General features: G+C 56.4%; 5 protein-coding genes across 5 annotated transcripts in view; 2 read left to right on the plus strand and 3 right to left on the minus strand.

The window, feature by feature from the left end:
- Nucleotides 1-773: 773 nt before the first annotated feature.
- Nucleotides 774-2,703, plus strand: ASPZODRAFT_141189 (hypothetical protein; the record flags this gene model as incomplete). Its single annotated transcript, XM_022724726.1, has 3 exons — nucleotides 774-1,508; nucleotides 1,580-2,266; nucleotides 2,356-2,703. The coding sequence occupies 3 exons, from the start codon at nucleotides 774-776 to the stop codon at nucleotides 2,701-2,703; spliced, it is 1,770 nt and encodes a 589-aa protein (XP_022582113.1).
- Nucleotides 2,704-3,336: 633 nt separating this feature from the next.
- Nucleotides 3,337-6,360, plus strand: ASPZODRAFT_63980 (hypothetical protein; the record flags this gene model as incomplete). The annotated part of the gene is made up of 1 exon (XM_022729195.1): nucleotides 3,337-6,360. The coding sequence occupies one exon, from the start codon at nucleotides 3,337-3,339 to the stop codon at nucleotides 6,358-6,360; it is 3,024 nt and encodes a 1,007-aa protein (XP_022582114.1).
- A 44-nt stretch (nucleotides 6,361-6,404) lies between these two features.
- On the minus strand, nucleotides 6,405-9,403 carry ASPZODRAFT_24518 (hypothetical protein). Its single transcript, XM_022727968.1, has 8 exons — nucleotides 9,019-9,403; nucleotides 8,020-8,963; nucleotides 7,889-7,958; nucleotides 7,741-7,829; nucleotides 7,494-7,672; nucleotides 7,263-7,435; nucleotides 6,561-7,197; nucleotides 6,405-6,504 (listed from the first exon to the last, which is right to left on the minus strand). Exons 1-8 carry the CDS (start codon nucleotides 9,073-9,075, stop codon nucleotides 6,443-6,445), a joined length of 2,211 nt encoding a protein of 736 aa, XP_022582115.1. The 5' UTR covers nucleotides 9,076-9,403; the 3' UTR covers nucleotides 6,405-6,442.
- A 113-nt stretch (nucleotides 9,404-9,516) lies between these two features.
- ASPZODRAFT_131150 (hypothetical protein) lies at nucleotides 9,517-11,164 on the minus strand. The gene has a single exon (XM_022722678.1). The coding sequence runs from the start codon at nucleotides 10,744-10,746 to the stop codon at nucleotides 9,637-9,639; it is 1,110 nt and encodes a 369-aa protein (XP_022582116.1). The 5' UTR covers nucleotides 10,747-11,164; the 3' UTR covers nucleotides 9,517-9,636.
- Nucleotides 11,165-11,596: 432 nt separating this feature from the next.
- The window catches only part of ASPZODRAFT_63482 (hypothetical protein), a gene marked incomplete at both ends in the record, with an annotated part of 3,942 nt that continues 1,130 nt past the window's right edge, over nucleotides 11,597-14,408 (minus strand). Inside the window, 3 exons of the mRNA XM_022729155.1 lie at nucleotides 11,597-11,930; nucleotides 11,997-12,129; nucleotides 12,367-14,362. Of these exons, the coding sequence (XP_022582117.1) occupies nucleotides 11,597-11,930; nucleotides 11,997-12,129; nucleotides 12,367-14,362 (2,463 nt within the window). The remainder of the gene's footprint in view (nucleotides 11,931-11,996; nucleotides 12,130-12,366; nucleotides 14,363-14,408) is intronic.

Genomic DNA, 14,408 nt, shown 5'->3' on the forward strand with positions numbered 1-14,408 from the left:
AACCAGACCGCACGAGCCACCGCCGCAGCCTTACCGGGCCAGCCCTCTCCCTCCCCCCTCCGTCGTGCCTCACAACGTCCTCTCTGTTCCTGCTAGACAGCCTGAGAGACAACCCCCTCGCCGCTGGAACGGTCGTCTCTTATCTCGCCGTGGTGCCATCTGCTTTATCCTCCGTCTGACGCCCGCCTACACGTTCCGCCTACCGTTGTCTGTGACGGCAAACGAGCTTCCTGTACGCCGTGGGAATTCTAGATAATGCAGCCGTGACAGCGCTGGACAGACGTTGGTTTTAGACCTACTTGATCAGGGGGCTTTTCTCCCAGAGATTGTCGTGTACGGAGGCTTCTTTCTTTCTTTCGTCCTTCTACAGCCACGAGGAGTCCCTTTTAGGGAGGACTCCGTTTTTGCTTTTTCCCGGCCTGCGATCTCCTGTCCGCTTCTCCTTCCTCACTCTCCCTTGCCGGGGCCAGGCTGTGCAACTGAAGGCACCTCCAGGCTCGACCAATATAATCTCTCTTTCTCTCTCTGGTTATCTTTTTTCTTTTTTTTTACTTTAATTCCGACGGTGAACTCGCTTGCAAACCGACTGACGGACTTGCTGGTTCAGGGAGGTCAAGTTAGTGGCTCAGAGTTGAGTTCAAGGCTGTGATATTGAGCCCGGGATACTCTTTTGGCATCGTATATGTCATCGGACAGGCAGTGGATCGAGATCAGTGAAGGGAATCTGTCACCGTGAACGCCGGAGAACGACGTCGTCTCCAGATACCAGCGCCATGCCCCGCACACGCCACGCCACTCGTTTCTCGAGCGAAGCTCCCTCCGAATCGTCTTCGTCAACATCGCCGGAACGCGCGGCCGACGATGATACCGATTTCTTTATGGCCCAGGCCAACGACTCCGAGTCGTCGATTGGCGTTGCGAACTTTCGCGACGTCCATATGCAGCAGAGTGGACGGAATGTCGTGCTGCCGCCGATCGGCCGCCTGCCGCCGGAGATCTTGATTGCCATCTTCTCGAAGCTGAGCTCGCCGACGGATATGCTGAACTGTATGCTGGTCTGTCGAGGCTGGGCGGCAAATTGCGTCGGGATTTTGTGGCACCGGCCGTCATGTAACAACTGGGACAATTTGAAGAGCGTGGCCGCGTCGGTGGGCAAGACGGACAGCCTATTCGCCTATTCGGAGCTCATCAAACGGCTGAACCTCTCGGCGCTAACAAAAGATGTGAGCGATGGCACTGTCGTGCCGTTCACGCAGTGCAAGCGCATCGAACGCCTGACCCTGACCAACTGCTCGGAACTCACCGACAAGGGTGTCTCGGATCTGATCGAGGGCAACCGCCATCTACAGGCGCTGGACGTCTCCGACCTGCGCTCCCTCACCGATCATACCATCTTTACTGTCGCCCGGAACTGTCCACGACTCCAAGGGTTAAATATCACCGGGTGTACCAAGGTGACGGACGACTCGTTGATTACCGTTTCGGAAAACTGCCGGCAGATAAAGCGGGTGAGTATCTGCAAAAGACATGAACTATCCCCCCCCCCCCCCCTTTTCCCCAAACCACTGACTCGTCTTAGTTAAAATTGAACGGGGTAAGCCAAGTCACACACCGATCAATCGCGTCCTTTGCGCAGAACTGCCCCTCGATTCTGGAAATCGACCTTTTTGACTGCAAGCTCGTCACTAGTCCATCTGTGACTGCCTTGCTCAGCACGTTACGCAATCTCCGGGAGCTGCGACTTTCACATTGTACGGCGATCGACGACTCCGGCTTTCTCAACCTGTCACCGCACCTGACATTCGATAGCCTGCGGATCTTGGATCTCACCGCGTGCGAAACCATTCGAGATGACGCCGTTGAGCGCATCGTGAGTGCCGCCCCGCGGCTACGGAACCTGGTTTTGGCCAAATGCCGGTTTATCACAGATCGCTCCGTCCTCGCCATCTGCAAGCTGGGGAAGAACCTGCATTATGTACACCTCGGCCACTGCTCCAACATCACTGACGGGGCGGTGATGCAACTCGTCAAGTCGTGCAATCGGATTCGATACATCGACCTGGCCTGCTGTACGCGTCTGACAGATCGGAGCGTACAGCAGCTGGCTACTTTGCCAAAACTGCGACGCATCGGCCTGGTCAAATGCCAAGCCATTACTGATCAGAGCATTCTGGCCCTGGCACGTCCGAAGATTTCTCCGCACCCGATGGGCGTCAGCAGCCTGGAGCGGGTGCATCTGAGCTACTGTGTGCACCTGACCATGAAGGTATGCCTTTTTTTTCTACCTTTCTCCAAACCCTCAAATAAAAAAGAAAAAAAAAAAGAACTCTACTGACATATATATCTGAACTCTAGGGGATCCATGCCTTGCTCAACCACTGTCCGCGATTGACACATCTGAGTCTCACAGGCGTCCAGACCTTCCTTCGCGGGGACCTGACTGCGTTCTGCCGCGAAGCGCCTTCAGAGTTCACGCCGCTGCAGCGCGAGGTATTCTGTGTCTTCAGCGGCGAAGGTGTGAACCGTCTCCGTGATTTCCTAAACCAAGCCCCTATCTCGACCGCGGTGGATGAGACCGAGGCCACCATGTATGACGATGATGAAGAGTTGGACGAAGATGAAGGTCAGGTCACCGGCCTGATGCATGCGACTGCCATTAATGACGAAGACTACATTGACATCGGGCCTCCTCCCCACAGTTGATACCCCTCTGCTTCGGGCGTTTTTTCTTTCCCCCCCCTTTTTTTTGTCTCTTTTCATTTCCTTTTTTTCTTTTCGCTTTTGCCAATACAGAACAAGCTCGTCTCCTTTATTACCCACTATCTATTTATCTGGATTGCATCGGTGCGCAGCGGATATGGTTCTTCCTCTCTCGGGATCCGGTATACTGGTGATATCTTTTGGACGGCCTCGTTATCTTTCATCCATCTGAGCCAGCAGTTCACATGTAGACGTCAGATATCCGTGAACTCACGGCCTCGTTACCGTGAGCTGTTCAGCCTGTCTTGAGTGCATGGTGGGAGTTTGCTTTCTTCATGCTTCTGCTCTTGCCTTATTGATAGTTTGGAATATGAATAATACTCATTCTCATCATCGAATCCCCCATATTCTTTTTCTCTAGACGGTTTTTACTCCTACCTGAGCTCTTATACAAACTGAATGGTTTGACGTATACTATACTGCCGGCCCCTTCCGCCTTTCCCCTCTCCGTGTAACTGCAACTCCTCACGTCGACTCCAGCTTCCAGTGGCAGCTTGCCCGCTCCAGCTTCTCCCCTCGAGCTCTGGGTCTTCGATCCCCCAGGGCGCTTTGCACAATCTGCCAAACCGAACCCCAATGGCTCGGACGAACCTGCTGAGCTTCCGCCCCTGGCCGGTGACGCTGGTCACCTGTGCCGTCTACCTGGCGCTGGCCGTCGCCCTGCTGGTTGTCCACCACGTCGTGCCGCCGGCCCCGACGCACAGTCCTGCGGGGATCGATCTCGACGAGGCGTGGGACGACCTGCGGCATCTCTCGGGTCATTTCCATCCGTATAACTCGCATCAGAACGACCTGGTGCACGCGTGGCTGCTGCAGCGGATCGACGCGATTCTGGCCTCGACGGCCGAAGGACAAGAAGAAGGAGGAGGAGGAGAAGAAGAAGGAGAAGAAGAAGGAGAAAAAGACACTACGCCGCCGCAGGTGTATGTCTTTGACGATAACGTGTCGAACCTGACGTTTGGCAGTAGCGGCATCAACACCCCCGCCGTGGGTGTCTACTTTGAGGGAACGAATATCATCGTGTACATCCGCGGCACGGAGGATGACCCGGACAACTGGTGGGAACGGGAGGACGCGCTGGCGCCGACGGCGCAGCACGGTGTGCTGGTCAACTCGCATTACGACAGCGTGTCGACGGGATACGGCGCGACGGACGACGGGGTGGGCGTCGTGACGTGCCTGCAGCTGATCCGGTACTTTGCGAGCGCGGCGCATGCGCCGCGGCGCGGGCTCGTCGTGCTCTTCAACAATGGCGAGGAGGACTTTTTGAACGGGGCGCGCGTGTTCAGCCAGCACCCGCTGGCGCGGTTCACGACGAGCTTCTTGAACCTCGAGGGCGCGGGCGCGGGCGGTCGCGCGGTCCTCTTCCGCGGCTCCGACGCACAGGTCACTGCGTTTTATGAGCGGGCGCCGCACCCGTTCGGCTCTGTGCTGGCGGCGGATGGGTTCAAGGCTGGGTTAATCGCCAGTCAGACGGACTACGTCGTCTTCGAGGGAGACTTGGGCATGCGCGGGCTGGACGTCGCCTTCATGGCGCCCCGCGCACGCTACCACACTGACCAGGACGACACCAAACACACCAGCCGTGACTCGGTGTGGCATATGCTCTCTGCGGCCGTCGCCACCACGGAGGGTCTTGTCTCTGACGGCTCGCATCGGTTCGACAGCGGGCAGTCCGGCTCCCCGGGCGTCTGGTTCGACCTGTTTGGTGCTGCATTTGTCGTCTTCCGACTGCACACGCTCTTCGCCCTCTCGGTCACCCTGCTGGTCGTCGCCCCGCTTGTCCTCCTGGGGACCAGCATCGCCCTTGTCCGCGCCGACAAGATGTATCTGTTCCGCTTGTCCGTGCGAGTTCGCGACGACGACGGCTACTATGTCGGCGAGCGGGTGGGCTTACAGGCGCTCCGTGGCTTCTTTCGTTTTCCTTTCCTCCTGGGCATCCCCACTGGGGTGACGGTCGGGCTGGCCTATCTGGTAACCAAGGTAAACCCGTTGATCGTACACAGCAGCGAGTATGCAGTGTGGAGCATGATGATTTCGGCCTGGCTGTTCCTGGCTTGGTTTGTCTCGCGTGTGGCGGACTTCGCACGCCCGTCTGCCTTGACTCGCGTGTACGTCTGGACCTGGCTGTTTGTGCTGGCGTGGGTGCTCCTGGTCATCGCAACAACATATGAGAACCGCTTCGGTCTGGCAGGCGGGTATTTCATCTTCTTTTTCTTTGCCGGCACCTTCCTGGCCACCTGGATCTCGTACCTCGAGCTGTTTGCCCTGCCGCGCAAGACCGACTATGTCACGGCCCTGCAAGCGCGCGATACCGGGTCGCGGCGTCCGAGCACCTTTGGTAGCCGGTACGGCACGCCAGGCGGCGAGGAAGAAGAAGGGGACGACGACCACGATGATGGTGATGACGACGAAGCAGTCGAGGATGAAGGACTAGCAACGGATGACGAGGTCCAGGGCGCGCCGACAGAATCGACATCGCTGCTGCGCGGACACGTACAGCAGCAGCAGCAGCAGCAGCAGCAGCGTACCACCTTTGCCAACTACGTGCGCGTGGGCAATCACTCTGCATACCACCATGGCCGTCACGACGACGACGAGGATACCAGGGGAGGAGAGCGGAACGTGTATCGCTTCGAGCAGGCGTGGAGCCGGTCCCTGCCGCAGTGGACGTGGGTACTGCAGTTTCTACTGACGGGGCCCGTGGTGCTGATCTTCGTGGGCCCGCTGGCTTTGATGCTGACCACGAGTCTCCATCAAACGGGCCAAGACGGCAGCGCCATCCTGACAGTATACGTGTTCATGGCGGCGTTCACGACGCTGCTGTTCTCCCCCGTCCTACCTTTGATCCACCGGTGTACCTTCCACGTGCCCGTGTTCCTCCTCCTCGTCTTCACGGGGACCCTCATCTACAACCTCACGGCGGCGCCCTTTTCCGAATCGAACCGGTTGAAGCTCTACTTCATGCAGGAAGTCGACCTCGCCTCGGGCGCCAACCGCGCCGTCCTCAGCGGCGTATCCCCCTTTGTCGACGAGGTGGCTCGTGCCATGCCCAGCGCAAGAGGGAAACAGGTCACCTGTTCTCCCTCCTCGCCTAGACCTGTCTCCTGCTCGTGGGAATCCATCCCGCCTAACCCTTTCTCTCCTGTTGATGCTGTTGATGCTGTTGATGCTGTTGATGCATACAGCGACTGGATGTCCTTCTCCGCCTCAAAGATTTCAACAGGCCACGCCCTGTTTGAGATCTCCGGACGCAACACGCGTGCCTGCCGGCTTGTCTTCGACAACCCCATTGCCAACTTCACTGTGGAGGGTGCTGCAGAAGATGATCCGCGCTTCCCCTCGACCTTTGCACAGGGGTACAGGGAGATCCGGCTGTGGAGTCGCCAATGGGAGAATCAATGGAATGTAGATGTTTACTGGAATGGTAGTCAAGCCGAAGCCAAGATCCATGGGAAAGCAGTATGTCTGTGGAGTGATAATAATCGGGTCGGTCTGATCCCTGCCCTCGACGAGGTAAAGCAGTATAGCCCTGCCTGGGTGGCGATTACTAAGGCTGGAGATGGGCTGGTGGAGGGATATCATCGGTTTGACTTGTAGTTATAACTGGTAGTTACTGATAGTTATTGAGTCTATGCTATGAATTTCAACCTTGCAAAACCTCATCACGATGTAGTTCATGCTAAACGGCTAGACGGCTGACAGCCAAAAAAGTCAACGACCACAGTTGTCGGATATCGGATTCTAAGAAAGTTAGCCAACCGGACGTTCTTTAGAAAAGATTCTTCTTTTAAACGAACCAGTCTGCCCTGACACGCCAGGGGGAGGCGGGAGTTCAGCCAACTGCTCGACCTGGAAGCCACCGTCATACACCCACGACCACATTTCCGTCGAGAGCTCGGCCGTGTTGGCCTCGATGCTGTCCCAGAGGGTATTGTACGCGCTGCGGACATTATTGTAGATGAATGGATCTTGACAAAAGTCGGGCACATTCGCATTGCTGTCGTTGCACCGGCTCAGCTGCAGCTCTAGCCCCTTGGCCATCATCGCCATCTGCCATGACCACACCACTGTCCCGTGGTAGGCGCCCGTGGTCCAGTTCTGCGCGTAGACCGGGTCAGGCCCGTACGCCGGGTTGGCGATCAGCATGCCGACATCCGTGAGAAGGCCGGCTGGAAAGGTGCGGCGGAGGTTATTGGCCGTCGCGTTGAGCAAGGTGGACAGCTGCGTCTGGTTGGTCGTGTTGAGCAGGAGGTGGCGGAAGCAGTCGTCCGTGTGCATGACCTGGACCTGGGCCAGATCGTCATACCCGTCGAGCGAGAGCGCGTAGAAGCGGACGTCCTCGTCGATGGTTGTTGTCTGGTTGGGTCCCGTGAAGTTGCTGCTTGCGCTGTATGAGACGACGCGCTGTCTTGCTTCAGCTTGGGGTACGGTGACCTGCAACAGTTAATTCTTTTTTGGAAGCAATATTCCCTCTCCTGGTATTTCCTTCTTCTTCCTACCTCGAAGAACTGAAGGGTTGAGTCTTCCCAGACTTGAGCATAGTTATCTGCAAGCTCTCCCCAGTTGGAATGATTTGCATAGATGCCATTGCGAGCCAGAACGGCAATAGACCGCAACGCTGCCGGCATCAAGGCCGTGTTCACGTCAAAGGGAATCCGGCCACCGCCGATACCTGGCCTGTTCAGCGATGCCTAGATAAGGTAAACTACTAGGTATAAGTTCCAACTTACCATAAGTGCTATCTCGCCATTGGCCTACGATTTGGCCGTCTTTCAGATGGACAAGGTTTTCCTTGGTCTGGTTACTCGCGAACGGGGCCGCAAGACGCATGATCTTCTCGCCGTTGATCAGAGCAAGCTGGCCGTACGTGAGGTTTAGATTGGCAGAGTCAATTGACCCGGCAGAGATTCTAAACAGAACAAGGGACGTTAATATCTCGCTCTCTCCCTTCTCACAGCCGAGGCAGACCAGACTTACTTGGAAAAGACAGAGAATCTGGTCTTTCCTACATGGTTGTCGACAAAGTACTTCTGCATCAGAACTGGAAGATAGTAGTCTGTATCAATCTATGCCTTCTGATCAGCCGTGATCTACCCCGTTTCCACATTGTCCTATCTGCACTGACCATTCCGTAGCTGCACGACATGGCTGTGCTGATGATATTATTTTGCAGATTCGTCCAGGTCGCATAGTCTCTGTTAGTGTTAGAAGAGAAAGGTCTTGAAGAAGGTCTTCCGGGATAAGAACGGTAGGTACCCGATGGTTTCTTCATGACAGACACTCCCATCCGTCCGATCAATCCTCTCCAAGACTGCGCCGATGACGGCCTCGATGGCGCTGCCGTTGCCATAACTGAGCACCGGCTCGAGCAGCAAGGCGGAGATCATCGAGTCGCGCCCAAAGTAGGTGAGGAAGCGCCATGCCCCGGCAAGAAGCTTTTCCGAGTACGAGAGAAAGGAGAGCGCGGTGGTCTGGTCGGGGTACTGCACGATCAGGTCCGAGGAGTTATCATTGAGGTCCTGGGCAGGTGTGAGCTGGGTCAGCTGCGGGTAGTCGATTGTAGCTGAAAAGAGGTAATCGCCCTGTTCGAACTGCACTGTCTGGTTGTTGAGAGTGACCGAGCCCGAGGCAGAAGAAGAAGAAGACGAGCGATTGTTCTCGTTCCAAGGCGCAAAGCTGAGGGTGGACGTCGTGACGTTGTCGAGCCACAGACGCTGCAAGGCAACACTGCCGTCTGCAAGAGTTGACACGGTGATGGCATCTTGGATCTCTGGCCGCAAGATGCTGGCCCCCTCGACAAAGTCGCGGATTGTCCGGACACTCCCCAGGATGGGGAGTGTCAGGACCGCAGAGGCATTGAAGCGCAAGACGCCGGAGACGCCAACAGCCGGCGTTGTCGTGGTCTCGACCCCTGCTTGAGACGAGTTGACAGCCGCCAGGGGAGTCCCTACGGTCGAGTTGACGAGCTCGATGGCCAGGGTGCCGTTGACGCCACTCTGCGGTGCGAAGAACGCACACGCACCGCTGTTGCCAGCGGGCCAGGCGACGATCAACCTTGGACCGATGACGGTCAGGTCGCTATCGGCGAGCGGGCTGGTGACCACCACCTGAGCTGCGACATTGCAGTCCGAGTAGAAGTAGTTGTTGTAGGGAGGGTCACTCAACGCGAGGGTGGCCGGGGGAGCTGAACAGGATGAGGTCTAGCCTTTATTATTAGCTTAGGAGAAGAGAAAAAGGATTCAGAATACAACTCACATCGCCGTTGACTGTTTTAAAGCCAACAAGCAACGAGAACAAGAGAACCTGTTTCATTGTATACCGCGAAGTCTTCCCTACTCTTTTGCAATTCAAAACGAGTTATCCATACTGCTATCCCGGAAAAGCCCGCCTTTTATCTTCAACGCCATTTCCTTCCAACAAAGCTGCAGCCAAGATCTGAATGTCGGATGCCCAATAGGAAAAAAAACATCACCGGCTGGTCTCACCACTGAGACACAAGCATAAGCGAGGGCGGAGCAGTCAGGAAACTTGTCCTGCGCCAAGAATGCGGAGAAGACGGCGATTATTTGCCTCCCTGGCCGCTGATCGACAAGCCACTGCGTTTGTGGCTTTCTGGAATGGATGAGATTGAGTGAAGGAGGGGAGAGCGTGGGTGAGATAGAGGGAGGAAGTGAGGAGAGAAGAAATACAACCTTCCTTTTGTGAGCGAGACAATTAGGTAAGCGGTAGACAGTATTTACAGAGGGAATAGCTAGATAGATGAGGAAGTAAATAAATCGTAACTATAGTTCGTAATGTATGTACATAGGTATAAGGGTATCATAGGTGGAATAGGATAGAACGACAAGGCGAAGAGAATACGACATCTAGTTCCTATCGCTCTACATCGTGGGAGTAGGAGTATTTGGTGCGCTCGGTGAAGTCTACCGGGGAGGTCTTGGTCTCGCCGCTCCACGAGACCGACAAGTCGGAGCGGCGGGTTTCGCGGACAGAGGGCGAGTGCTCGAACATGGCGATGGAGACGGCGTCGGCGTCCATCCAGGGGTGGTTGGTACGGCGCGAGGACGAGGACAGGGTAGCTGGGGAGGCGGCGTGGGTGACATCCGAGGTGAAGCGGGAGGAATCGACAAAGTCCGGGAAGTTGGTGGGAGCCGGGGGCAGGGAGACCGGGAGGACGACCGACGGGGCTTGCTGCTGCTGCTGGCGGCCGACGAGGCGGACGAGCTTGCCGAGGACGGCGAACTCGAGCTTGAGCTTGATGCTGTAGATGGTGCCCTTGAGGATGGTCTCCATGATGTAGTTGTTCATGTATTCGAGGATGAGGAGGACGACGTCCATGAGGATGATGACGGCGTTGATGACGATCAGCTCGTACATGATGCGACGCTTCTCCCGGCTGGGATCCATGCGGAGCAGGCGGACGGTCTCCCAGATGTAGAGCGAGGAGAGGATGGTCTCCTGCAGGAAGAAGCCGGTCATCTGGATCTTCTCCATGACGGAGTAGCCGTAGACAAAGGCGTAGTTGGCGGGATGCAGGTTCGCACCGTAGGTCAGCACGGTGGTGGGCAGGTGCAGCAGCACGGCGTCGACGACGATCATGCGCAGCACCCAGCGCAGCACGGGCGGATTGCGCATCACCAGATGAAGACGCGAGTAGAGCACGACCGACTGACCGGTCACCATGCACCACCAGCCGATGGTCAGCATGGTGACGGGCAGCCAGGCGGCCTGGACGGAGACGAGCCCGAAGAACTTGAGCAGGAAGCCCAGGCTGTACCAGACGAGACCCACGGCCGACGAGACCAACAGGCTCCAGAAGTATAAGCCCCGAAAGCGATGGAAGGTGACGAAGACGAGGATGACCAGCTCCACCGCGTTATACCAGGAGATGGCGGCCAGGGTGGCTATCGTGATGCGTACCCCGAGACTGTGGCCACGATAGTCTCCCGAGACGCCGTTGCCCAGGGAGCTTTCGTAGACCATGGCGATGGATTCATGGGGGCGGCCGTGCGGGGGGGGGGGAAGGTTGGAAACGAGAAAAAGGGGATCGTGGAACGAGGATTGACTGTTATTATAATGATTCGTGTCGTGAGTCGGTGGAGAGAAATCCCCGAGCGAATCCCCCCGCAAGAGGTGGACCGAGTGGAGATGGGGGCGGCATCAGGATCGTGCAACTCTGCTTGTTTCAACTATAAATGATGAGGATGGAATAAGATGTCGTAATGACGGTTAGGTGTGTTTGAGGTTGTACGATATCCTTGAATTGTCTGTGGTTGTGTGACAAGCGGAGGTGAAGAAAAGGAGGAGGAGGAGGAGGAGTGGTACAGAAGATGACCGTCAACTGAATTCAATCAAGTAATAGTAGAAGGCCAATAATAGGTTATTATAGATAGTCTAAGACGTATAAGCTCAGTATAATTAATGATCTATACCTTAGAGATGAATGTTGTATATTGCGAATGTGAAAGCCTGGATATTTCTGCCTGAATAATGAGGCAGAGATACTATGACATAATATCACGCTCTGTAATATTCGTATTCTAGTTACTCGTCGTATCGTAACTCGTCGTATAATAAATTACAGTCGAGATTCGATAAGCATAGCAATAGCAAGCATAGGAATAGCAAGCATAGCAATAGCAAGCATAGCAAGCATAGCTAGCAATCCCTGATGTACTCGTAGGCTTCGTGGTACTGGTAGAACTGGTAGAACAGATAATTGCATATACTTCAATAAAATACCAAATAGTCAACCCACTCCAATCAACCAACACAATAACAACCAATACACCATAGACATAAACATAGGCATTGACATGGAATGACTGAGAGGTCAGTCAATGACCCCCCCCGTCGCCTCAACCGCCCGGTTGACTTCATGCGTACACTCGGGCATTGCCCCCCTCATCTCCCGCGCCAACACGTCACGGAAACTCGCAAACGCAGCCTGTTTCCCCTTGAGATCCTGGTTGCCGCGCTGCACCAGCTCGACAAACTCGCGCGTGTAGATGTCTGGATTGCGTGAGGCGTCCACGTAGTCGATTATCTCTGGCGGCAGCTGGATGGACGCGAGACTGGGCGAGGGGTCGTGCGGATTATTGTTCGGGTCGCTGGCCGACGGGTTCGTGTGGGATGTTAATGTTGCTAATGAGGTTGTCAGGTTTTTTCTAGTCTTATTAGCAAGAAAAGCAAGTAAAACAAGAAAGAAAAGAAAGTGAAGCAAGTATTCTTACATCTTCCTGACTAGCTCTTGTTGCGTCTCTGGACCAAGGTACCCGTGGACAGCGGACTGGATCTCAAAGAGGTGCTGGATTACCTCCTTCAAGTCATCTGGAAAATCAGCTTGTTCTTTCGTTAGAGGTATCACTTACTGTCCACTGTACTCAGGCGGATGGGAGCCATGGTGTGATGTTAGGAGTGGAAGAGTGGAAGAGTGGAAGAGGGAAGAGAAGAAGTCTTATCTTATCAGACACGAGTATCATACTATAGATTCAAGACTATAGATTCAAGACTATAGATTCAAGACTATGATTCAGACTATGATTCAGACTATGATTCAAGTAGACTATACATTTATTATAAACTACACCTCTCGTCGCACACTGATGGGTATCTCGATCTCCCGCTCCACCATCTCCAATCCCGACAGACTCGGGAACCGTCGGCTGAAGCTGGTCTCCCAGTCTGGACTGTCGGGGGCGACACTGGCAGGAGTCCCAGCATTTCCAGTGCTCACGCTGTTCACATTTCCAGTGCTCACGCTGTTCACGTTCACAGCTTGCAGCTTCTTCGGCTTCGGCGGTGCCGCAGGGCGCGACCCCGTCCGCTGCCCCGTCGACACAGCAACAACCACATTCGCTTCGCTGGGAGAAGTGACGGCCGCCTCCTCCGTATACCGGCCGTACCCGGTCGCCGTCTTGGGCGGCGGTGGCTTGTTGCTGTGGTCCTGCAGCAGCGACTGCACCTTGTTCTGGATGCTTGCAGACCGCATCCCAGCACCTCCTCCTCCTCCTCCTCCTCCACCGCCGCCGGCGGCCACCCGACGACGGTAATCGGCTGCCGCCTGCGCCACGCGCTTTTCCTCCTGCGACAGTCGCCGCCGCTCCAGTTCGCGTCGCATCTCCGGCGAGATGTCGTCCTCGGGCTCGGCTGTCTCGTCTTCGACCATGGGGAGATCATTCCCGCCGCTAGACCCTACACCCCCTTCCCTCATGTCGGGCGTGGGTTGTCGCGCAGGCACCGCCGTCTCGTCCGGAGACGGGGTTCGCGCCTTGTTGCTATCGCTACCGCTACCGCTCGATTCGAACCGGCGAAACGCCTCCCCGAACCGCCCGGCAAAGAGAGTCTTGGTGCCGGCCAGCGACAGGTTCGACAGACTCGTCCGCTTGATATGTTTGGCCCCGCCGCCAACCCCGCCATTGCTACTGTACCGTTTTTCCCGCTTCCGGTTGCTCTCTTCCTCCTCCTTGGCGCGTAGGTAATCGACATCAGACACGATCTGGCTGCGCTCCGTCTCGATCTCCGTGCGTGCATGGCGCAGCGGCGCCCCGCCTTCGTAGTTTGCCGCCGCCGCCGTCGTCGTTCGCACCACGTCGATCGACGAGCGGGTGGTGTCCGGTTCGCGCGATCGCTCACGCATGCCGCCTGCGTGCACTGACACCGGGCGTACCTTGGCCGCATTGGCCGACTTGGATCGCGTCACGGGGTCGTGGTCAACCGTGCCGAGTAGGTCCAGTGTGGACGGACGGGATGTCTCCAGCGAGGGCCGTGCAGAGCCCGAAAGTCCCGCGATCTTCTCGGCCGAGGTCCGCGGACTTGGCTGCGGCTGGCTGGACGCGCGGTGGTCGGCGGCGGTCGAGGATGTTGATTCCGACGGGGGGAATCGGTAGATCGGCCGGCTCGACAACAACGACGGCTGCGGCTGCTTCGGGGTGGACGGGGGCGAGGTCATCGTCCCTGTCGATACCATGCTGGGCTTCTGGGGCACGGGTTGGTATAGCGGGGTTTGCTGCTGTTGCTGCCACTTTTGCTGGGGTGAATCTCGTGTTTCCATCGGAGAGGTCTGCGGCCGTCGGTGGGAACTGGACTCGCGCACCGAAGGCTGGTCGCGCACCGAAGGCTTGCTGTCTGGGGAGGACAGCTTCACAAAGGCATCATCTGCCAACGCGTTGGTTAACCGCCGGGCCAGGTCTTCATCCTCGGTAGTCGCCTTGGAGTCGGCTAACGTGGGCTCAAAGTCAAACTTGTCGCCCTTTTCGTGTAGGATAGAAAACTGATCTAGTGTCGGGAAGCGGGCGGAGATCTCGTCGGTCTTGACGCTGGTGGTCGTGGTCGCCGTGGCAGCGCCTTTCGTGCTGTGTCCATCTAGTGCGGCGAACGGGTCTGTCGAGCCGCGATAGGGTGATGGACTTGGCTTGGCCGACGACTGCTGCGAGGAGGGCTTCGACGGTCGCCCACGTCGCATAGGAGCAATCTCCGGGATGATACGAGTCTCCTGCATTGGTGGCGAGAACACGGCGCCAACCCGGGGCGCCTCGACAGGCGATGGAGGCAGTTCCTGGTACCGACGGGCCTCGGAGGTTGTACGACCGGCGTAGATCTAACGATCAGCTTGAGTACAATGATTTTTGATGAAAAAAAAAAAA

This window comes from Penicilliopsis zonata (genome assembly GCF_001890105.1).
Source record: "Penicilliopsis zonata CBS 506.65 unplaced genomic scaffold ASPZOscaffold_5, whole genome shotgun sequence".
Classification (NCBI taxonomy): Eukaryota; Fungi; Ascomycota; class Eurotiomycetes; order Eurotiales; family Aspergillaceae; genus Penicilliopsis; species Penicilliopsis zonata.